Source organism: Pogonomyrmex barbatus, unplaced genomic scaffold (assembly GCF_055798465.1).
Source record: "Pogonomyrmex barbatus isolate J1 unplaced genomic scaffold, ASM5579846v1 scaffold2, whole genome shotgun sequence".
Lineage (NCBI taxonomy): Eukaryota > Metazoa > Arthropoda > Insecta > Hymenoptera > Formicidae > Pogonomyrmex > Pogonomyrmex barbatus.
In genome coordinates, this window is record NW_028297116.1 from 4,517,029 (window position 1) to 4,542,157 (window position 25,129).

The 25,129-nt window shown below is 34.4% G+C and overlaps 4 protein-coding genes across 6 annotated transcripts; 3 read left to right on the forward strand and 1 right to left on the reverse strand.

Annotated features, from left to right (window-relative positions):
- The first annotated feature begins 258 nt into the window (after positions 1-258).
- LOC105423179 (VWFA and cache domain-containing protein 1) lies at positions 259-7,102 on the forward strand. Of its 2 annotated transcripts, none has more exons than XM_011632849.2 (9): positions 259-1,065; positions 1,167-1,532; positions 1,843-2,013; positions 2,080-2,549; positions 2,628-2,829; positions 2,909-3,155; positions 3,228-3,894; positions 3,989-4,349; positions 4,431-7,102. In XM_011632849.2, exons 1-9 carry the CDS (start codon positions 558-560, stop codon positions 4,967-4,969), a joined length of 3,531 nt encoding a protein of 1,176 aa, XP_011631151.2. In that variant the 5' UTR covers positions 259-557; the 3' UTR covers positions 4,970-7,102. The 2 variants fall into 2 exon arrangements, with proteins under 2 accessions (XP_011631151.2, XP_011631150.2); XM_011632848.2 differs by having other exon boundaries at positions 260-1,065; positions 3,989-4,358.
- Positions 7,103-7,215: 113 nt separating this feature from the next.
- Rpn1 (regulatory particle non-ATPase 1) lies at positions 7,216-10,795 on the reverse strand. Its single transcript, XM_011632847.3, has 4 exons — positions 10,585-10,795; positions 9,541-10,271; positions 7,851-9,421; positions 7,216-7,600 (listed from the first exon to the last, which is right to left on the reverse strand). Exons 1-4 carry the CDS (start codon positions 10,660-10,662, stop codon positions 7,299-7,301), a joined length of 2,682 nt encoding a protein of 893 aa, XP_011631149.1. The 5' UTR covers positions 10,663-10,795; the 3' UTR covers positions 7,216-7,298.
- Positions 10,796-10,948: 153 nt separating this feature from the next.
- LOC105423177 (contactin) lies at positions 10,949-18,094 on the forward strand. Of its 2 annotated transcripts, XM_089077088.1 has the most exons (9): positions 10,949-11,154; positions 11,358-12,139; positions 12,252-12,630; positions 12,717-12,819; positions 12,911-13,383; positions 13,509-13,787; positions 14,004-14,453; positions 14,644-15,359; positions 15,607-18,094. In XM_089077088.1, the coding sequence occupies exons 2-9, from the start codon at positions 11,441-11,443 to the stop codon at positions 16,075-16,077; spliced, it is 3,570 nt and encodes a 1,189-aa protein (XP_088933214.1). In that variant the 5' UTR covers positions 10,949-11,154; positions 11,358-11,440; the 3' UTR covers positions 16,078-18,094. The 2 variants fall into 2 exon arrangements, with proteins under 2 accessions (XP_088933214.1, XP_011631147.2); XM_011632845.2 differs by having other exon boundaries at positions 10,949-12,139.
- Positions 18,095-18,493: 399 nt separating this feature from the next.
- On the forward strand, positions 18,494-22,053 carry LOC105423176 (Succinyl-coenzyme A synthetase beta subunit, GDP-forming). Its single transcript, XM_011632844.3, has 6 exons — positions 18,494-18,934; positions 19,155-19,254; positions 19,515-20,110; positions 20,291-20,425; positions 20,495-20,623; positions 21,033-22,053. Exons 1-6 carry the CDS (start codon positions 18,721-18,723, stop codon positions 21,143-21,145), a joined length of 1,287 nt encoding a protein of 428 aa, XP_011631146.2. The 5' UTR covers positions 18,494-18,720; the 3' UTR covers positions 21,146-22,053.
- Positions 22,054-25,129: the final 3,076 nt, after the last annotated feature.

Consider the following 25,129-nt stretch of genomic DNA (forward strand, 5'->3'; position numbering starts at 1 on the left):
TCTCTTAGATAAATAAGAAGGTTCGGTTATTTAGCAAAATCTTATACAAACTCTTTTTCATTTTTAGATAAATAAACAATGAATTTTATATAAATCGTTTTTACTTATCTATATCACATATATAAATATCAAGAATAAAAATTATAAAATTAATATCTGATTGTAAGACGAAAAATATAAGTTTGTTTGTTTGAACGAATTTAGAAAAAGAAAGATCGATTAAAAAATGAAAATTGACAATCATACTGCAATGGAACTAGCTATGTACCGCGATACAAGATGGCGGTCGAGAAATGTTCGAGAAATTCCCGGACTTTCGTGTTTGAATACTCGATGCTTTGTGATCTCGTCGCGCGGAAGTTCGACGACTCCCTTGGCGTCTGAGTTTTCCTGTAAACAAATAATTCGGGAACAGGATTCGTTGACGAGGGAAACCTGAGAGGAACGTCACGTGGTAACAGAATCGTCCGATACACGACGACGTCGGTGTCGTTTGAGATGTTCGTTGATCGCCGGCATGAGCTGTCACCGTCGTAACGCGTCGAACCTGTGAGGTTATGATTACGACGAGGAACGTTTGCCGTCGAAGCGGCCGAAACGCCGTGATGACCGCAATTTTATACGTGTTGATATTGACGAATTTCTGCGTGGCCGCTAACGACGGTGCCGCCAATGCCGCCAAATGTCAATTTGGCAAGCCGATGCGCAAGCAGGTGCCAGCGGAGCCTCTGAACGGCGAGTGCCTGCGGGATCTCGTGGTACACCTGTCAAAAGTGTTACGAGTCATCGTCGACGACGAGCTCGGTGCTTCCTCGTTTCAGGAGATGATCGACAAGATGGAATTTGTAAACGTCTCCAACAGTCTGGACGCGAAACTGATCGTCTTAGTTGACAAATTTAACACTAAGTTGAGGTTGCACGTTGATGTCTTCAAGCAAGTCTATGAAGTTATACACCATATACTGATACAAGATCCACGTCCTGCCATTTATTCTAGTCAGATGGTTGATTATGACATGATGGAGCTGAATAAAATTTCAGATATATGCACTGATATTATGAAAGGTATTCTTTTATTCAATGATATCATTTTTGTGCTTTATTTGAATATATGTAACATTTGTTATTGTACATATATTATTATATGTTATTGGGCTTGATTATAGAACTTACAATGCAACTACGAGGTCAAGAATGGAAAAACATACATATACTGCCAATAAAAGAACCTTATACAATATGTGGACCACCTACGCTTGCTCACAATATCGGACCTCTTTTATTATCTCAATATTGTTCCAAGAAAAATGTCATTCTACTTTTGGAACATGGCACTTTCATGTCCGAATCAGATTTAGCTTTGGCTCAAATAACAGCCAAAACTATTATAGATATGCTTTCTGAAGCAGATAATGTTACTGTTGTGGGCCTTGCTAATACTGCTCCCTTACTTTGTAAAGATGGCTTATTAAAGGCAACAGATATCAATAAATTTCAATTAATTCGATATATTGACAGTTTAACTAGAACAGGTAATCAAAAATAAGTGTTTTACATTTTTTATTTTTGGATTTTTAATTCATAATATCATTTATTTGTCATCTCTATTTTAAGTTTTTATTGTTTTTTTGCTGTTCTATTTTATTTCTATTACTGAAGTATTTTCCATTCTCTTATATATGTATATTATATATGGAATGACAAAATTAGAATGACAAAATTAGAATCAATCGCGGATTTTTCATTTAATAAACGATTGCCATCACTAATCTATCTAGTTAAATGAACATATTGTTTAATATATAAAATATATATTAATTTTACATTTCTAATTTTTTCCAGATTTAAATGAGACAACAAAGATTGATTTTAGAAAATTAACACAAAATCTAAGGGATAAAGTGCTTATTATACATTTAACTAATAAACTACAGACTACATCAGACGTACAAAGAATAGTTGAACTAATTTCGTGGGAGCTCAAGACTTACCTCAAAACTATTCTTATTGCAGGTAAGTTAATTTTATCATTTTATTTAATTATATAAAAAAAATATTTTTATCGTGATTTATTTTCAGACCAACAACCATCCACAATTAAAAAATTAAGTAATGACAATGTCTTAATTCTTCCAACGCAAAACGTTCTTGGATATGAAATAGGAAAACTATTTTCTTGTTTACAATGTCCTGATCACTATAAGAAAGATTTTTATGTATCCGATCCGTATATTGAACCATATAGCAAAGCGATGACAATATCTATCGGGCAAATTACAAAAACTGCATTATTATCATTAGACATAAAACTGCGCGATTTTCTTGATGATATAACTTATTTTAACGCTGGTCCCAATGCATATGTTATATTTTTCGATAATAAAGGAGTGGTTTGGATGCATAAAAATTTTCCTCGGATTGAGATGATAATTGAGCAACCACTCAAAGTGCATTTGCAAGACATTGAAAATATAGATGATCAAATAGTAACAAAGATGATAAATGAGATTCAAGGAGTTGTAGATGTAAAAACAAAATTAGGTGAGCAGGTAAGGTATAATATATTTACAAACATATCTGAAGATATAATTGTGAAATATATTTCTTATTTTAACATATATACACAGAAGCAGTACAGATGGAGACATTTAATTTATGATGACTTGATAATATGTCTGGTATCAACAACTAACGAAGGAATATTACCTGTCGCAAGAATTGTGCCTCCATTACCGGCGAATATTTTACACCATCGCCTTGATCTTATGCTTCAAACTGTCATTGATAAAAATACGCTTTGCGTTTATAGAAACAAGATTGTAACTTTATGTAAGAGAATAAAATCTGTCATAGTTATTGTTTATAAAATGTATAAATATTGAAAGTCTTTTTGCCTTTTTTTTTTTAGCAACGGGTGTAATCTATTTATCACCATGGTGCTTTCAATCTCCAATGGAACAACTAAAATTACTGGAAACGGGTTCGGCTGTAAATGTACAGGGCTATATGGCATATATAAAAGATGTAACAGGTCTTTTAGCTAATCCCGGTTTACATCCATCTGTAAAACCAGATGTAGCAACGTTAGCACAAGTTTTGGAACATTTCAAAAAGCAGCACGTCAAAAGTTCGTTAAATAAATTTATAATAAGAAGGTAATTACAAATAATTTTAATTTTACATGTAATTATTAATGATTTATAGAATATCTTATATTTCTATTTTAGATACATCGTCAGTACAGTCAGTGGTGTATTAGAAATATTTCCAGGAATGGTATTAGATTCTAGTTTTGATCCCAAAAGAAGAATGTGGTATGGGAAAGCACTGGAACAATCTGATAAGATCATTTTAACGTCGCCTTATTTGGATACAGGTGGATCAGGCTACGTAGTTACTCTGAGTCAGACTGTCAAATACTCTATGAGAGCTAATGGAAATACAGATTATGCCATTGCTGTTCTGTCTATGGATGTTACAATGAGTTATATTATGAGATTGTTATTGGAAATGTTTCCGTTTTGCCATGATGCTACTATAAAATGTTTCTTGATGGACGATAAAGGCTACTTGGTGTCACATCCTAAGTTGTTGGAGGCAACAGGCAAGATCGAGCAGCAACATTTAACACATAAGGAACTCTTAGTAGCTAACGACATATTGAATCATGGATTGTTTGCGAAAAAGAAATTATGTGCCAACTATTTAGATGGTACTGTGCAAAGATACTATCAATTTAATACGTCGCTCGATGATGTACTCACTAATATAGCACACGGCGAACATTGTGTTAGATATCAGGTAGCTGCTGTACCAGGAACTAACGTGTTCCTTGGCGTTGTCAATGTGACGACTCAATGTAATATGCTCAGAGCTTTTTGTCCTTGTAGTACGGTAAACTTACTTATTTTTATCGTAATTTTTCTTCTATTTTAAAATGTTTTTATGTTTATTACTATAATGTTTTGTATTTTTTTCTTAAATGTAGATGGATCATTCGTGCCTGAATTGCAAAAGTATGGAACAAACTAGCTGTGAATGCCCCTGCGAATGCTCCTTGTATTCCTCTAGCTGTACGCAACAAAATATCGACAATCTAGATTCTTGTCCGCCTATATATGAGCACGGATCGAGTTTACAAACTTCGTGGATAGAGCCTACCAATTTGAAATCATGTCCATCCATCGATTGCAAATCATACACGACGGAAAAAGACTGCTTGGGTATTGCGGATTGTCAGTGGTGTCATGTTGATACCGATGGCGAGACTCCTTTGCAAAGGCCGTTTTGTTCCGATATGGCCATATGTTTCAAAGGAATCTTCGGATCTTTAATACCTTATAGTGACGGTAGTTATAGTAAGTTTGTCTTCTTTTTTCACGTCTCTGTTTATTTCCATTAATCATTAGATAACAAATTACTTTTTTCAGATTCGCAATCAACAGATGAAATCACGGTGCGAGAGTGGTCATCAGTCGGGCCAGTGGCCGGTGGAATTCTTGCGCTGTTCCTGATTGTAGGCATTATCCTATTTTGCTACAGACTTCGATCGGTACACTCGGGCTTAGAGCATCAGTGTTTACATCTTCATACGTCGCCCGATACATTGCGTATGACGCACATCGAGGGCGATCCGGAACCCGCAGAATTGGATCAGACCAAAAATAATTTAGATTGTCTTGTTAGAGACAATGTCGCACCTATATCACCATACAGAGTTTCTACCAACTATCGAAGACCACCTGGTGGCGATAGCGATCATGGGTACAGTACAATGACACCTCACGACGATTCCGAGCAACAGACATTCGCCTCCGAACCTCTGTTAGCCGTCGATAATAGCGTCGAATCGGATTTAACCAAGCAATCCGATATCGGAGTGCCTTCTCCTACGACTTATTTGGGTTCACCACATCATGTTTTAGCGCCTGTGACAGTTCATCGCGATATGGAAACGAATTACTGTTAACGAAAACTGAATTCACTGCCATTTATTTACAAAGGTAAGCCAAACGTAATTTACTCGATATTATCGTAAGAAATTGTTATATCACGATTTATATTCATCTCTTCGTGAATATGATCTCGGGATATAAGAATTGAACGTATAATATCATTCAATATACATAGCGACTTATCTTATTTATGCTTCTCGAAAGAGGTATTATTGGATTATTTTACTGCGAGACTGTTCATATTACTTCCATTATTATCAAATGTTAAAAGGTATAGATCTTTGAATGAATTGATACTTGAAAACATATATAACTTTGAAGTGTCAATACTAATGCCTTTCACATAAGTGCTAAAAATGATTATAATAGTATAATAGAATATTGAATCTTCTTAAAAATCTTAAAAATGGTTGTGTCAACTTTACATATGGAATAATTCAAATGGCTGCTATGTTGCAAGCTATGAGCAAGAGACTTAAAGTATGTTTTTATAAATAGGTAAACAGTAATGAATTATCTATATTATTCTGATTACTAATTCTGATTACGAGCAATTTAGAAATATAAAAATATTTTATACAAATAATATCGCAGCTTGCCAATAATATCTTTATATTATTATATCTTTATGTGTCAAAGTTAGCAAGATACTAAAATATATAATTAATATTCGGATAGGTGCTATATATTTGTATAAATTATATAGAATGTAGGACATAATATAGATGATATTCACTTCAAGAAAGAATTTATATTTCAAAGCAATGAAAGTATTATGTTATATCTTGTATGTAAATTTAGAAAATCTGAATTTTATTGTTATTATTAAGTATAGAGGAAGTACAGAAAACCAACGATAATATTGATGATATAATGGCAACTTTGTGTTTTTGGACAAGTGAATTTTAGTTGATATCGTTTGACATACTGCCATCACATTCCGTGATCGATATGGTTGAAATTGCAAGTAATAATTAATATTACTTATAAGAAACAAAAACGATTTTTGTTTTTTATTTTTTTTTCTTTTTGTATAAGACTGTCGACGATTTATATATTTTATATCTCCATGACTTATTCCTAAAAACATCAATTTTTTTATGAATGTATGCTGTACTTATCATAATATACACAAACGAGTGCCAAAATGATAAAAACTTGTGCAAAATAATTTTTAAAAACTTGTATATAGTATCTATAGTACTATTTTTATTGTTATTTTTCTATTATAATCTTTTCTTCTTATTTTTAGTATATTTAAATATTTCTTTTAAAACGAGATATTATAATTTTATCGATATACAAATCATCGCAATAAAACTATCAAAACAAGACTAAGAAAAATTTAGAATAATATATCAACAAGAAAATATGTAAATTACAATTGTCCTTATTGATACATGATTATCAACAAAACACAAATGTAATTTTTAGATATCTTTTAAAAACATTCAGGTATTTTTATATAGAAATATATTAAGAATAAACTAAGCAGGATAAAAACAAAAAGTTACATTAATATAATAGTTATATAATATAATAATTTTTTTACGAAAATATTAAAATTTTATGATTAAAGCATTTTATTGACAAAATACGATACACTTTCGTTTATACGCATTTTGGCGCACGCGCGCAATACGTATATTTTAACAAATTAACATGATCATAGGCTTTTTTATGGTTCTTAATTAAAAAAGATACCGAAAAAAATAGAAAATGTTAAGATGTAATTTGTACCAGATCTGCACAACTAATGAGTTTGATTCAGGCAGCAAGTCAGACATAGTGACTAAATAAATATTTTAACATTCACTGCTACACGTATCGTCGGTAGTATACGACGCTTTTAAAGAAAAACCGTGCCTACTAGCAACAGTTCAGTTTGTCTCGTATTTAGCGAGTTGTGCAGGTCTGATTTATGACGACAATTGTATGAAATGTGCTTATATCATCGTGATTGGTACTTACAAAGCTAATGTCCGTCAATATATTATTATTAAGAATACAGTTGTAAAATACCGTTTTTTATATTGATCTTTTTTTATGACATGTACTACGTACAAAGATACGTGCCGAGCGAGATTTTATACATTATATCAGTATTTTTTTTACTATTAAAGAGTCTGCATTTTACTATTAAATAAGGAGTATATCATTGCCTTGTATTTTTTCCTATGTAATGCAATGAAAAACACCGTGAATATCAATCCTGTAGAGAGGGACATAAATGGAGGATGTCGTGTCCATTTCGCATATGTAAAATGAATGAGATACTTTTATTATATTATTTTGCCTTATAAGTAATTCAATACAAGGTACATCGACAAAAATACGATACGACTAAGGTATAAAGTCTGGATTCTTTCTTAAAATTACAAAACCTTCCATGATCGGCGTCAATGGTACGTACTCCTCGGTAGCGAGTTCTGCTCTTTCACCGTACGCCAACAATACGGGGGTGGTATGCGTTTGGAAGCCCGTGATGGTTTTAGGTTTGCCCGCTTGGCCAACGACATCAACGGCAAGTCCGACTCTCACTGGCACAGCCAATGGATTCAAATCCTCATCGAATGTCACTAACATTCTGGGTTGCATCGCAGCAGCCAGTGTGTATAAAAGATAGTGTGAACGTCCGAGGATAACTAGAAGAATGATAACATTGTCATAATTGATATTATAGAAATTTTTTTTTTGTATTGGATCTGAAGAACTGACACAGTAAGAATATTAGAGTAATTATAGATCCCTACATCAATTATTTAAGAGACTTATGATAGCAATAAGAGTCTTTGTAATAGAAATGATTCATCCACTTGCAAATTGATTGAAAATCAAAATCTAAATAACGAGAAATATTTATATTTTTATATCGCGCGAAAAATGTATACTCACTGTTTTTTACATCCAAGAAGCCAATAAGTGTCGACAGGAGACCGGCTAGAGCAACGGGACTGAGCAGTTGCCTATCGCTATGATAGGGCGATAGAGTGAGCGTACCTTTACCCAAATGTGTTAAGCCTTGCGCAATGCGCACCATGAAGAGATTGTTTGGGTCTTTTGCATGGAATTGAGCCAACTGCCTCAACATGGCAGCTAATCGTGCATTATTTGTACCGGCACCGACTAGACCCATGGCGAATATCGCATTATGTGCTACCTCAGGATCGCTATCGTGCGAAAATTTGGACAATGTGTCCAAGATATTCAATTTCGGATTCGACACCGAAATTAAGCCAAGGGCGAGTGGTACCGACCGGCGAATCACAGGCTCACAATAACGTAGAAGGTGACCAAAGGTCCTGTAAGCCATCTCGGCGCCAATCTCCTCTCCCATGGCGATCAGAGCGATGCCAAGAACGGCAATAGCCTGCCTAGAGCTGAGATCCTTCTCTTTCTCTTCTTTTTTCTCTTCTTTTTTATCCTTGTCTTTACGTTCGCTCTTTTCCTCCTTCTCGTTGCTCGGTTCATAGTGCTCCGAGCAGATATGCAATAAATGTTGAATCTTGAGGACATTTCCCGTTCCGGCGTATGCGCATACCTCTACTAATGTCGTTGACATCGACTTAAATGGTTCGTGTACAATCTCCAAGGCCGCTATAATCGCTTCTGCTGCTTCCTGCTTACCCAGAAAACACAATCCTAATCCGAGCGCCAAGAATCGTGCGTATGTGTCTTTAAGATCAGACTCCGACTTATCCATCAACGTGTGCATAATTGCCGTGGTGACGTAAGCATTGCAGGAACCGGCGGCGACCATTCCCAATGCCAAACCAGTCATACCCAATACTTCCCAGCTTGACTTGGGGTCACTGAGAACCGGCGTCAGTAGACCCAGTACACCTTCCCTATTGGAACCGGCATATGCAATACCGAGGCCGACAATGGCGCCGATGCGCATAGTGTTACTGCTGTGTAACACATAGTCGGAGAGCAGAGCCAATGCAGGATCGCATTCGTTTCTCACGCCGCAATTGACAATTCCGCAAGCCAGCAAAGCACCTGATTTGATGTAATCTTCTGATGAATAAAGATATTTATCAATTGGTGTTAAACCACCGTCGACGTCCCACAGTAGAATCAAACCAAGCGATGCGGTCGCACTCAGCATGCCGTGCTCCTTGTTCTTGTACAGCCATTTATTACCGTCTTCAATCAGCAGTTTGTCATGGCCGAACGCAGCGTTGACAAAGCCGTTAACAAAGCTTGCCGCTAGATTCTGGCGCGCTGAATCAACCTGGCCGCCGCCAAATGGCGGTCGCGAGTTCTCCAGATGAGATTTATAAACGTCCTCAGGTGTCTTCGGCTCCATTATGTCCAACTCACGCGCCAAATTCAGAAAGTGATTATTCAAATGAGAATTGGACATTATTTCGAATAAATCATCATCCTCTATCGTAGTTTCGTGTAGTTCCAAGAAGATTTGTTGGCGACCTAGCATAAATGCAAGTTGCTTTTGCACAGAGCTGAAAAGCATACGTAAATATTTAATTTTCTGTTTGAAAAATATAAAATCACTTGTAGAATGTTCATAATAAAAAGAAACTAAATTATTAAATGAATAAAAGATTAAGAGATTACTCACAGATCTCGACAGTTTGTGAAAATCGATTCAATGAGTGGTAAATCATTCAGCTGCATCGCCAGTCTAATCGCTTGTGGATACTGTCCAAATCTTCGGTATAATTTGCAAGCAACATGAAGGAGAGTGCTATTTTCCGGATCGGCTACATATGATACGCAGCTCGTAAGATAGAGACATACTCGCTGATATGCGCTTTCATCGACATATTGGTCTAACAAATCCAGTCTTTCAATTTCCATTAATAGGTCGCATGCCTCTGTTTCGGCATTGTGTGACATGTTATAAGGAACAATTTCATGTACAAGGGCAATTAGTTTCTCGCTCGTTGCTTCAACATTATCACCCGTGACTTCGTCCCATTCCCCAGCCAGTTCTCCAGACAAATGTCTAACATATTCGTGTCCCCATTCACCAATTGCTAGTGCCGAGCCAGTGAGCCTGTATTTCAAGCATTCCCGACCTTCGCCCATAGTCATTGCCAATACCGAAATGATATCCGAACATAATTCCTTACATTTGATATTAGTCATCTTTTCATGTATGTTTTTCATAGTATCATAGTGAGGTCGCATAAATTTCAATGGCTTTGGCACACTAGTCATTGACGTTGTTGACGCACGAATATGTGAACGTAATGATTCCAAGGCAGGATAATGCAATTTGGTGTTGGCATCCTGCAGGCGCTCCACAAGCAAGGTTAATTCCTCCTGCAGAAGTTTATCTTCTTCTGACTGAAAGACAAAGCAAACTTTTTATATATACACATATATACATAGTACAAACATGACTTCTCTTGGAGAATATGTCAGAATACTATCATTCAAAAATAGGAAATTATTAAAAGAATAAAGGAAATTATAAGAGCAAGTAATATCTCATAGTTACAAGATAAGAAATAACTTTAAGATAAATTACAAGAAAAGTACGCGAATCAATGGTTTACTAACGCAGGAATTTCAATTTGTTATTTAATCAAAATTAGAATGTTCCTCTTCGAGAAAAACGCGTTAATCAATCTAATTCTTGTGCAGGTTAATTTCTTACCAATTCACTTTTATCATCTTCCTTGCCGTTCTTCACTTCTTTAACTGGTTTCGCTTCCGTTTTCGTGCTCTCCGGCATTTTATTCACTTATTTTATAAACAGATACACAAAGCAAATACTCAATTTCTTCTCCGATCGACCACAAATTTAAGGTTAGAACGGGCATTCAAGAGGTTTTGCGAGTCACCATCATGGACACGCAACATAGAACGGCAACTGTGTATTAATTTAGCCTTTTAATACTGGTTTTACATGAAAAAGCAGTTCGGGGCATCAGGCGTCAGGTCGCACGATGTAAGCAAGGCTTGTGCTGCTACTGAACAGTATTCGTCAGCCTTCGTCGATCATCGTCGATTTCCGTCATTGTTCGTTACAGGGAGTGTCTGGCGATGTAGCGTCGCCGTGTTTGTGATTTAATGTTCACGCTTCTATTTAATGAAATATTTTTTTTATTTTGTCTCGTTTTGTCTCGAGAACTCTATTCACCGTATGAAATCTCATACGGCTAAGTGAACAATACCATTTCGATATTTGTATAGCGGTGAACGTTCGCGGAACGAGACGGCACAGGTTAACAAATTGGTCATTCACAGGGAGTGTCTCCCAATAATTAGCCTAATAGTTCCGCTATATTTTTCACCAATCTTGTAATATTCCAATCAATATTCTCGATCGAGATTAACAATAATGTTCTAATCTCGTGGAATTTGTAAGATGTTTATTGTATAGCTATAAAATGTATGAAATAATGTCACGTTTATTGACTACCGCAGTGTTCTCGCTAGTCCTTTTGCTTCCCACACTCGCACAAAATGTTTTGTACGGGGAACAAATATACGAGTGTCCTCAACACTGGATGCGATTCCAAGACTCATGTTATCGTTTTATCAAGAGCCCATTGAGAGTACGGGAAGATGCGCGCAGAAATTGTCAAGCATTCCAAAGTGACCTACTCACCATCAATACAATAGAGGAGCATGGATTTGTGCTCTATCAATTATTGTGGCAAGATCCGCAGCATCGCAGGTGGTATACCGGAGTGAAACTCCAAAGTGGCCTATGGATAAATGAAGCTGACAGTACAACGTTGATAAATATGGATAACGCCTTTCTACCTGAGCCTAATGACAATGTGCCTGGAAGAGACTATTTGGCATATGCTTATTCCAATAATCTCCAACGTTGGGGATTAGAAAAAGTCACTGGTAAAGAAGAGTTATTGTATATTTGCGAAGCACCTATTGCCACTCTTCACAATTTGGTAGATGACGATCGTACTTATCAGTATGGAGTCGATATTGATAATCCTCTTCAAATACCTAGAGGACCATATTTCATAAAGCAGCCTAAAGACAAAGTATTCGATGTATCAAAGAGAAAAATAAACAATGATGTTTCACTAAGCTGTTTGGCAGGAGGTTATCCTACTCCTACTTATGAATGGTTCAAAGAGGATTATGAAAATGATCGATTAGTTGCAAGAAAAATTGATCCACTTTTAAATATCAGGTATACTGTAAGTGGCGGAACATTGATCATTTATGAGCCTGAACAGGTAATGATCTTTAGTCTCGTTAAATATGTTATTTTTAGAAATTTATATTATAAAGTATGTTAATATATATTTTAATAAATAATTTTAATATTAATGGTTTTACTATTTGTAGACAGAAGATCGTGGCTCGTATCATTGCAAAGCAACTAACAAATTTGGTACGATTATTTCTGAAAGTGTTGAATTGTCATTTGGATACATCTTAGAATTCAATCTGAAACGTTCCGAGGAACGTGGAGACAATCATTGGGGCAAAGCAGTTTATTGCGATCCACCGCAACATTTCCCAGGTGTTAAGTACTATTGGGCGCGTGATTATTTTCCTAATTTTGTTGAGGAGGATAAACGTGTATTTGTCTCATATGATGGAGCGCTTTACTTTTCCGCGTTGGAAACGATTGACCGAGGAAACTATTCGTGCAATGTTCAGAGCGTCGCATCCGATACTGGACGCAACGGGCCATTCTTCCCATTGAGAGTGGACATGCACTGTAATAATTCTGAATTATCCTTTAAGGACATAATAACATAATAGAAAGTGAAATAATGAACTTAATAATTTTCTAAATTTTTTCAGCCTCTTTCCAACAGTTAAAGTTCCCTAATAATTTTCCAAAGGCATTTCCGGAAGCACCAGTAGCTGGGGAAGAAGTTAGATTGGAATGCATTGCATTTGGATAGTAAGTTTGTTCACGACATTTTATGATGTTCGCTTTTATACGTAAAGATATATACATAGATCTTATTATAATGAATAATTGATTTTCATAGCCCTGTTCCTTCATATAATTGGACGAGAATGGGTAGTGTCTTGCCGCGTAACGCATATACTACGAATTATAATCGCGTATTGATAATACCCCACGTACGCGTGGAGGATCAAGGTGAATATGTTTGCCGAGTGCATAATGATAGATTGTCCATCAAGAACTCGGTGCGACTGACTATACAGGCAGCACCTAATTTCACCATCCCATTGGTCGACAAGCACATGGACAATCGGGCGGATCTGACTTGGACCTGCGAAGCGTTCGGTATACCGGACGTCACCTACAGTTGGTTTAGAAACGGAGAACTCTTAGACATGTATACTCTACCGCCTGAAGATAGAGATCGTTATACTATACAAGATAACGTGCTAAATATACGATATTTGGATCCTGAAAGAGATCAGGCTATGTATCAATGTCGCGCAAGAAATCAACTGAAGACAACGTATTCGTCGGCTCAACTTAGAGTCTTGTGTAAGAATTTATATCTTCTAAAATGCAATTATGCAAATATGTAATTTAACGTGCAATAATGATGAAAATCATGTCATTGTGTATTATGTAAAGCATTTTTATATAATGCTTGTTTGATGTTTTAGCGTTGAAACCTTCCTTCAAGAAACGCCCTATGGAATCCGAGACTTATGCGGCAGAAGGACGTAACGTTACGATTGTGTGTAAACCCGAAGCAGCGCCCAGACCGAAATTCGTTTGGAAGAAAGATGGGAACGTAATTGGATCAGGCGGTAGACGAAGAATTATGGAAACTGGAAACCTCATCATTAGTCCAGTATCGCGAGACGATGAGGGAACGTACGTGTGCACAGCGACGAATCAATACGGCAGCGACGAAACCCGTGGACGATTGATTGTACTACGTAAGTTGAATTTGATAATCTAAGAAATCCAGTTCAGGATCTGACTTTACACGAAAAAAATTTACGTAAAAATATTAACAGGATATATTAAATTATATATCAATTATCACAAATATTTGACATTTGTTATTTGTGTATTATAATAAAGATTTCGAGTTTCTATATGAATAAAAATTGATTGGATTAACGACTGATTATATATAATTATTTATACAGGTGGACCACAATTTATTGAAAGATTACCACCACAAATACTCCTGAACTATAATTATAATCTGACATTACGCTGTTTGGCTCAAATAGATGAAATGTTGGATATAGCATATATTTGGACGCACAATGGAATGCATATCCGTGATAAAGACTTGCGGAATAATCCGCGATTGCAGATTAATGGCGAATATTTGGACATTATAAACGCTACGTTTGCTGAAGCTGGTGACTACGAATGTATCTTGAAAAGTGCTGTTGGTGAAATATCGAGCAAGGTTAATCTGATCGTGCAGGGGCCACCGGGACCTCCTGGTGGAATACAGGTTGTAAATATTGTGAAAACATCACCCACATTACGGTGGACTGATGGCGCTTTGAACGGTAGACCGATAACTATGTACACAGTTAGCGCGCGAACCAATTGGAATCGTACATGGATTCCTCTCGCAGAAAGTAAGTTTGATATTTGATAATCATGATCTCTTATAAAAAATTATTTTGCAATAATTTATTAATTATACCTTGATATTTATATATATTTGTGATTTCAAATTAAATGTTTAGAAAGAAAGGGAGAGACTCCTTTATATATCTGTTTTCTTTGCGTAGTCTTTATGTAAACGCATATATGGATTATTTTTAGATATTACAGCCTATGAGATGGACAGATATAATGGGCGAAAAGAAGTGCATTTGGAGAATGTGTTGAATCCTTATTCTACATATGAGTTTCGTGTGTCGGCCTTTAATGAATTTGGTTACGGCCCGCCATCAACTCCCTCACCTCAATACAGCACTTCAGCCGATAGACCTACGAAAGCACCATCGAATATCAGTGGTGGTGGAGGAAAAATAGGAGATCTCACGATTACATGGGATCCTCTTAGCCCTTCGGATCAGAACGGTCCTGGACTCTATTACAAAATATTCTGGCGTCGCAAAGGACATGACACAGAATATCAATCACAATCTCTGAAGGAATATGGCAACGTCGGCAGCAGTGTTGTACCGATACAATCGAAATATTATTACACGGAATACGAAGTAAGAGTACAGGCAATTAATGCGATAGGCGAGGGTCCTATATCCGAAATTAAGACTGTATACAGCGCGGAAGACATGCCACAAGTTGCGCCGCAACAAGTATTCGCTATGAGTTACAATAGTACCAGTTTGAATGTCAGCTGGTTGCCGATTGAGCAGACTCGCGAACGGGTGCGAGGCAAGTTAATCGGCCACAGGATTAAGTACTGGAAGGAGAGCATTCGCGAAGAAGATGCTACTTATTATTTATCGCGCACTACTCGTCCTTGGTCATTAGTTGTTGGATTGCAGCCAGATACTTATTATTATGTGAAGGTAAAATTAAAAAGAAATATAGTCTTTTGTTTACATTTCTATTTAAATCTATATCTACTAAAAATGTACTTAAATCCAACTGCAAATCAATTATTTGATATTTTTATTACATGTAATATTAATTACTAATATTAATTATTACATGTAAAATTAATTATTTAATAAATATATAAATAGAAAGATACTTGAAATATATTAGTAAACTGTTGAATGAAAAATTTAAGTAAAGTTCACAAATTTTTTAAAGGTAATGGCCTATAATTCCGCCGGTGAAGGTCCAGAAAGTGAGCGGTATTTAGAGCGCACTTACCGCAAAGCACCACAGAAACCACCGTCTTCAGTCAATGTCTACGGTGTAAATCCGTCGACAGTAAGAGTCGTCTGGCGATATGTACAGCCGAGTCTGGAGGAAGAACCGCTAATCGGATACAAAATACGTATATGGGAGGTCGATCAAGATATGAGTACGGCAAATGATACAATTATACCAGGCGGTTCCAAGTTAGAGGCCGATATCAAGAACTTGAGTCCAGGCAAGGCGTATCATCTGCGAGTGCTCGCATTCAGCAATGGCGGCGACGGCCGAATGTCCAGTCCGACTCATACATTCCAGATGGGCGATGCCGCAGCCTTCAGGAGCAGCGCCGGAAACAGAATCTTAGATGCCGCTCTGGGAATAATATTCTTGTTATATTTATGGAATTTTGACTATATATAGTGTAAATACTTATAATAACTGTAGGTTAGTTTGATTAATGGCCATAAATTTTAAACGAATTTCTTTTAAACAGAAAAACTAAAAAGTTTAACAAAATTCAAGATTTTTAATATAAGATTTAACAAAATTCTTCTTATCCAATTAAATAATTTTACAATCTGTCGATCTAATCTTTGGTTAATCAAAAATTAATATTGCTACATTACTAATATTGTTTAACGATATAGCCGCTTCTTTTAATAATGATGATTCAGCGCTAAGTACTTCCGCAACTATTTTTTAAGAAGAATAGAACGGTACTATGAGTCTATGAAGAGACTGAATTAAAGTCGACCTACATTTGATCCAAATATCGTGCGAAAAATAATATGTGGTGAGTTCAATTTTTATTCTACATAATAAAAAAATACTTGGTCTATACGTATATATGGTATATACGTTTGGTATATACGTATATACGCTTGTGGTATATACGTTTTTCGGCACATGTACTAACAATGCTTTAAAGTTCACGAACAATATATTATTTTTTATTATATAGTTATATATATATATATACACGTATTTTATATATATATATATATACTCTTTTTTATTCTCGTTCTTGTAACACATGTCAATCATAAAATAGTATAATTTCAAACGTTATATCATGTTCTTTGTTTGAAAAATGGCCAGGTCTTTACTTCATAAACTTTAGAATAATATTCTACCTCATTCCACAATATATTTTCGAGAGCAAAGTAATTTGGAATATATCACATACACGTTGAATAATATATAAAGATGATTTAAAAATACAGAGTTTTGCATCTAGATTTTACACAAATGGTTATTAAATCAACAGTTCATGAAAAATATATGTGAACAAATTCACATTACGATGTACAAAGTTGTACTATATATAAGACAATTTTCGTCTATTTGTTGAAAACAAAGAACACAATTCATAATAAATATTTATGCTATGCTATTATGATATTAATAAACACTATTTAACATAAGATAACGAGAATATGTGCATTTATAATATATGAATACTATTTGATCTAATGCAAGATAGAAGATTGTAAGAATAAAAAAACGCGCAACGTATGAGGATTACTCGTAAAAATATATATTTAGTATTAAAAGCTATATTAATGCGCTAAACTTTACTAATAACGATTAAGAATTAATAATACCTAATAATAAATAAGAATTATATAATATCTCGTTGTAAAAAGCAGCGTAATTTTCCGTCCAGAAGTAGATTATGAATACTCGGCTAATTTTGACAATACTATGACTGTTTGTTAATCATTGAATTACTCTAATACTGTTAGTTACGTAAATATTTTAATTTAATTATAAATATTTATCGATATTGTCGATATAACTTAAGAAAATTTATATATTGCATATATTATTTAATAATTTTCTAATAAATTTATATACAAAAATCTTTTTTGATTGAAAAAATATGACAGTATTAGAATATTTCAAAGACACTATATGAGAAAAATTTTTATATTATAAACCATAACAGTGTTCACCGAGTGTATATTCTACAAAGTATATAATATTATAAATAACATATTATTTAGCTGCACATTTAAGGAACGAATACGTTTACATTTTAATATTTCTTTTTATATTAGTGCATGATGAGATTTCATTAATGTATTCATTATTTATATTGTGTTTAAATAATAATAGTTTATACACAGTGTATAGTTTACACACAATACAAATAATGACGAATCAGAAAATGATGAGCTCATTTTAATTATTTGCTATTGGAAATATCACCGATATTGCCTGCTTAATTAAAAGCAGTAAAGCAATAGCAATATCACAATAGCAATATCAATTTCTCCAATTTTATATTATCTTTTTTATCTATTGTATCGTAGAAACATATATATTACACACACACACACACACACACACACACACACACACACACACACACACACACACATATATATATATATATACATATACCAAATAATATATAAATTTTTTACAATTGTAACATCGTTTTGTATCTGTTCTTTATCTTTATCTTTTCTAATAGTCCTAATACTTCTATATATTTTCAATTTTATTTTCTTTTAATTTTCGAGCAAAGCCGGGGCCTTATTGATGAACATAAAAATTTATAATATATCATCATAATCTTTAATTAATAGGCTTGTTCTTTTCATTTAAACTTGCACTTTTCACTTTTTCTTTTTTTCTCTTTATAGACTTTTTTTTTCTTTATATACATATTAGAGAGAAAAAGAAGAAAAAGGAATTGTGCAAGAAGTTTAACTGAAAGGAATAGACCTAATATCTCATCAATGATTATGCTAAAGAGAAAAAAAAAAAAATATCTTTTCAAACTGTTTATGTTGTCCTCTCTAGGTCACGTGGTCACATTACGCGTTTCCCCCTTTTTTTTTCAAGCTCTCGAACGCGTGGTCACGCGTGACGGATAAGTTCAACCGATAGCCGGTGATTATCTCATCAAAGTATTAGGAATGAGATAGCAATATCGAGCGACGCTCAGCCGCGAAGGGAGATTAGTCGCCTAAATTGCCGACACCATCATTCGGTCATCATTTGTGAAAACGAGGCAAAGTCTTTTTTTTTTCGTTCGGTGTTAAAATCTCTCTTATGAGGTTAACCATGCTGCGAGTCCTAGGTCGTTCGATGCGTCCTGTGCAGCTTTTCGGGAAGGCCACGGAGATTGTTCGCGTATCTAGCGTGAGATACTTGAATTTACTGGAGTACCAGAGCAAAGAACTCCTGCGGGATTCCGGTGTGTCGGTGCAAAACTTCGCCATCGTCGACGACCCAACCAAGACGAATTCCGCCTTGGAGAAGCTACGTAAGTACCTCAGAGTGTTTCTAGCCGCTTTTTCGACGCGTATTTGTATATTGGGAAAGGGCCATGTATAATATAACGATTTATCATGCTTTTCTGAGAAATATATTGTGTATATCAAGCATATCCACATGTATCAATATGTTAGCATCCATTCAATTCACATAAGAGTTGACATAACTGTGTCGATACATATTTTATAGTTTTCTGTGTCTTCTTACAGATACCGATGAATTTGTGATTAAAGCTCAAGTCTTAGCTGGCGGTCGTGGGAAAGGATGGTTTGATAACGGATTCAAAGGAGGTGTGCATCTCACTAAAGAGTGAGTATATATTTAATATAGTATAGTTTAATTTTTTATAAAAATACTTAATATATCTTTCAAATAGTTAGAACATTTTATTTTATAAATGAGTGCTTATTATAATTTATTTTCCTAATAATGAAGTATTTGGTTGTCCTTGGATGATAATATATAAAATTAAATGTTAAAAAATAATAACATTTTTTAATTCTTTTTCATATGTTTAAATAATTTTGTTTTAGAACTTAGTTTGTTTTTTTTTCTTTTTTTTTTAATAGTCGTAATGCTGTTGCAAATTATGTGAAGAATATGTTAGGTCATCGACTCATTACTAAACAGACCTCGAAGGATGGTATATTGGTGCAGAAAATCATGATAGCCGAGTCAGTAGATATTGCACGAGAAACTTATGTTTGTATTCTCATGGATCGTCAATATAACGGTCCGGTACTGATAGCGTCTCCAGCGGGTGGAATGGACATCGAGGCAGTTGCAGAAAAACATCCCGAACAAATCAAAACCGTTCCATTGGACATTTATCATGGGATTGATGATGAAATAGCGAAAGATGTATGCATTTTTCTGGGATTCTCTGATACAGATATTCTTGATAAAGCTATATACGAATTAAAAAACCTATGGAAGTTGTTTGTGGATATCGATGCCCTGCAAGTTGAAATAAATCCACTGGTGGAAACGACGGACAAACAAGTAGTTGCAGTAGATGCAAAAATCGCATTTGATGACAATGCTCAATTTAGACAGCAAGATTTATTTGCCTTGGAAGATGTTAGCGAGAAAGATCCCAGGGAAGTGGATGCATCGCGATTTAATTTGAATTATATTGGTATGGATGGTAACATAGGATGTTTAGGTAAATTATATCTCATTGTTATTTTAACAATTTTAAGTAAATCAAATATATAAACAAATAATGAAGAGAATTATAAAATAATGATACTAATTATAATTTACAATTTATGAGCATTAATATCTATATAATGATCAATTAATGTAAATATATAAGAATATGTCATTGTATTTATTTACATAGTAAACGGAGCTGGTCTAGCTATGGCTACAATGGATATCATTAAATTAAATGGAGGATCGCCAGCTAATTTTTTGGATGTTGGCGGTAATGTGAAAGAGGATCAAGTTTTCCAGGCATTTAGAATCCTCAGTGAAGGTACCTATATACACAGAAGGATTTAAATACAAATATGAAACGTAAATGAATTTCTTTTCTTTTTTTTAGATCCAAAAGTCAATGTCATTCTTGTTAATGTTTTCGGAGGTATTGTAAATTGCGCTACAATAGCAAAAGGAATTATTGCAGCGTCGCGAAATTTAGGACTTAAAATACCGCTTGTTGTAAGATTAGAAGGTTAGATATAACAATTTTCTTTTTTTTATTAACTTAATTCTCTTATTATTTTTATCATTTCTAAATTTTATAATTATAGTATATCCGTTTCTATTTATGTTTTTTTAACACATTTCATGTCATATGAATCATTTACGGCCCACAATCAACTTTCCATTCTGACTATGAACGATTTTCATTATTAAAAATTCTATAATTACCAAATATTTTTTGGTATTTACATTTTTGCAAAACATGAATTACATCATGACTTGTACACTACAAATGTTAACAAATACATATTCTACTACATGGACCTTCAATGGCGCATGTGGCTTGAATGGAAAGTCACGTGAATATATGCAATGAACTGTTAACACAATTTGTATAAATAAATTTTAGATATTTTAATAATTAATTTATTTTTTAGGTAATAATGTGGCAGAAGCCAAAAAAATTTTATCTGAATCTGGATTACCTATTCTCATAGCAAATAATTTGGATGAGGCGGCAAAAAAAGCGGTAATCTCTGTAAAAGCATAATCAATATGACAGTATACTGTTGGTTCATATCTATCTAAGACTGGCAACTTTGGTTTAATATAAGGAAACGATAACTTCACGCCAACAACTTGGGGTAGGAAACTCTACAATTTTTTCAAGATAGAATGCGGATATCCTTATCGATTGTTTACATAGTATTTAGTTTTCACATATTCATCTATATGCTCAAGCATTTAAAATGCTACATATTGTTGTTGAATCTTATTGTTGCAACCTGCGATTTGATTATTCATAGTGACATATATTCCGATCTCGCATTTACTAACATATTGGATTAATCATGAATATTGCAAATAACTTTCTCTGTATTGTAATAAAATAAGATTATGTCGTTACTAGAATTTTGAAAAAAAAATCACCTCAATTCTGCGAAGTTGGAATGTATATCATGGTTCTTCGTTTTGTTTGTGGTATTTATATCATTGAGTAAGATATTTGAGATATCATTATCAATCTAGGTATACGAATTCAAGACTAATATTGGATGCAGATGTCGGTTTCTAATTTAGTCTTGTGAGTTGCTCCACATTTATTTTAGTTAATTTCAAACGACGAATTATGTAGATGGATATTTGTTTGTTTATTAATGTTATTTGATTATAATGTGATTAATTTATTATGATTTGTTTTTGCGACCGACTATTAAATAATGAACAAACAAATATTATTCCGTAAAGTTAAACCTGACGATGTTATCGAATTATTCTACATGTATATACATATACATATACGTATGATATGTATATACATATGATATATAAATTTATTATATATAGATTCCTTTTTAATTTTGTAATTATTCTATAAATAGATTTATTTTTATTAGAATATAAATTGATTTATATTGAAAAAAAGAAGAATAAATATATTTTTAAATCTCTTTAAAATCTTGGGTTTTCCTTATATCTTTCTTAGTTTTATTATGTATGCTTTAAGTCTCTATTACATTTATGACAATTTTTATTTATTCTTTTAAGTGAATTTTTTTAATTGAAATATGTGCAACAAAACATAAAATTTCAAGAAGTAAGTATGAAAAGAATGTACAAAAAAAAAATTCACATTTGTGTATTTCAGATTTACGTTTTCCTCAAAACATGTATTATTATTTCACATTTAATCGTTCTTTTATTTACTTGAATATTTATGATATTTTTTATTATTTTTAAGTATCGTTATTTTTCAAGTTCATGAATGATAATAATCAAAATTCATAGATAAGGCTGTGAATTCACATTGCTTTCAATCATGCTAAATGCCATCATCCAGAAGTGTGTGGCAGTCAATTAAATCTCTGAATTCTTCGCGGAGGGATTAGCCTTCATCTCGAACGATCTCGTATCGAAGATTGAGTCCTGTGTTCAGGGATCGTGCATGTCGTCACGAAAGAAGGAGCAAAAGCTGTGCGTGAATGCGCAATCGCAAAGTCTTTTCGCCCATGTATGGTCTCCGCGTCTTTATAAGTAGAAACTCTTTCGGCGTGGACAGAAGCGATAACTCGCTCTGTCCGCGCGGTATTCGCTCGAGAGAGCGGCCCATATATGGGCAGTGATTTTTTAGCATAAGATTCCGCGACCGTAGCAGCGACTTTTTCTACCTTTCGGTGTGCACGGTTAATGGGTCATACTTTTTATAGATATACACGCGTACTAGAATCGATGCGCGTAATGTAAAATGTAAAAAAACGATTTCGGTGAAGAGGAAAGGAACGTTTAAGATTTAAGAATAAAGCTTCTTCTACTTTGAACGATCATTTCCTCGCTCCCTGAATATTTTCGAGCGATTTAGATTAAAAATAGCATTGGTTTAGCGTTTCCTATGTATCTTAATTCATCTTAAACAATTGCTTATTCAAGAGACACATTTTTTACACTTTTATAAGACGTTTTCTAATCTTTCAAATACGTCTTACGAGATGTTGTTTGAGAGATAACATTGCGGAAGTTCTAATTAGATAATAGAAACATTAATCGTCCTAATGTACCTAATGCTTCCTCCGGAAAGGAAACTTGGAGGCAACCGCTGAAACCACTATTACGCTAAAGGGGAGATCAGGGTGGCGAGAAGGGAACTTAATATCGCGCGCGGTGCGCGACGCGTAACAATGACCGTCTTAGTTTTCGCTTCAGTGTCAGCCCAGCCGGCGAGTGACGTTTTGTTTCCTTCATATACGAAATTAAACCCGTTCCTTCTCGCACGCGTCTGCGTCTCTCCGCGAGAGAAGGTGGGCGGCGGCAGGAACCAGAGAGGGCCCCTCGATATATGCGTGTGTATATATATATATATATATATATATAGACCGACCCCCTGTCCCTCGAGGGGGGGCGGCGAGGGAGCGCGTACTATTCTCGGACAACTTTACAGATCCGAGTAACTTCTTTCGACCGTGTGTTCAACTCCCGGTTCGCGGATGGCGTGAACGTCAGTAATCGTTTGCGAACCGCGCCGTGCCGATCGCGTCGATCCGATCCAGAGAGATCGCCGCCCCATGTAAGATCCGCGCCGACACTCGATCACTCTTGCGCGATCAATCTTGAAGCGAGAATAAGCGATATCGATAAGATTTTGCGAGGCGAAAGTAAAATAAAACGAAATGTCGTGACACAACATTGAACTATGACGTCTTTCTCTTTTCTTCCGCGGCAAAGTCTGGAAACAACGGTTATTCTCGTATTCTACAAATATTTTGTGTTTTATTATATCGTAGAACCTTATGCTTTCTCTGTTTGAACAAATATTCGTCGTTTTATCGTGAATTGTCAGTTTCTCAGATCGGACACAATGATAACAAAATCGGAGTGTCGAAATGTCGATAAAATAAATTCAAAAATTTTATTATAGAAAAAGATTTTTCAAATTCTTAATTCGACTTATAAATCCTTTTCTTTTTTCATTTTTATATTAATATTTACATAATTAAAATTAAACTCATTAGGTAGAATTCGATTTAAAATTTATCACAGAATTCATCGCTAAAGCATCATTTTATTTTGCATCATATATAGTTGTAGTATTATGATCTCTGACGAAAAGTGAGCAATCACATAAATCAGTTTATTAAGTTTGTCGATGTAACTTGGCCTCATTGTTGTAACAGCGGTAACACCTCGTTGACCTTCTAGTGCTCGAAGTGTTTTCCTTCAAGATCCATTCTAGCCAAATATTTGGTTTGTATCGAGTATACTGTGCACGTGCAATGATTATAGATTTAAGGGAAAAGGTCTGATAGATCAAGATCAGCTTCAAGAAGAAATTGAATTTACGAATGCGAAAGTTCTTTTCGTGCTTGGAGACTATAATATTATTATAAGCAAATACTTTAATTTTCAAAAATTAATGTGATGCTTCGTAGGTGAAAATAATTCTAAAAATGATAATAATGTGCACTACTTCAAAATAATCATCGTAAAATGTGTCTTCTTTATTTTTCGCGATTGCGAGAAACCTAAATAATCGTTTTGTTGTCATCGTCGTGAGAAAAATTACTTGATCGCAGGAGAGATTTATACTCGTAATTCTCTTGCGGCCTATTCGCGATCCGCGATTCATTCACGTTCGTCGCAATCTATTCGGTTCGTAATCCGTTGGCATATTATATTTTCAGAGGAAGGTGTGGAGAGGGCATTAGGCGGAACGAGGAAGATCCTCCTAAACGCGCGACTTCTCGTCGAGGGGTTTCTCGTAAATAGAAAATCAGTCGGTAACACGAGGTAAAATATTTTTTAACAAATTTGTGTGTGACGTAATTCTTTTTCGAAAATTTATTAATTATTAATATAGTAGCGCATTTTACAAATTTTATATTCTTTCGAGTGAATTTTATATTGCATTTATTTTATATTTAAAAAATTAATATTTCATACAATATTTTCACTTACAGAAAGTAATTTTTGAAAACATTTGTAAACAAACTGTTTATTATACCGGATATTGAAGTAATAGCCCTTATTATTAAAATAAAAT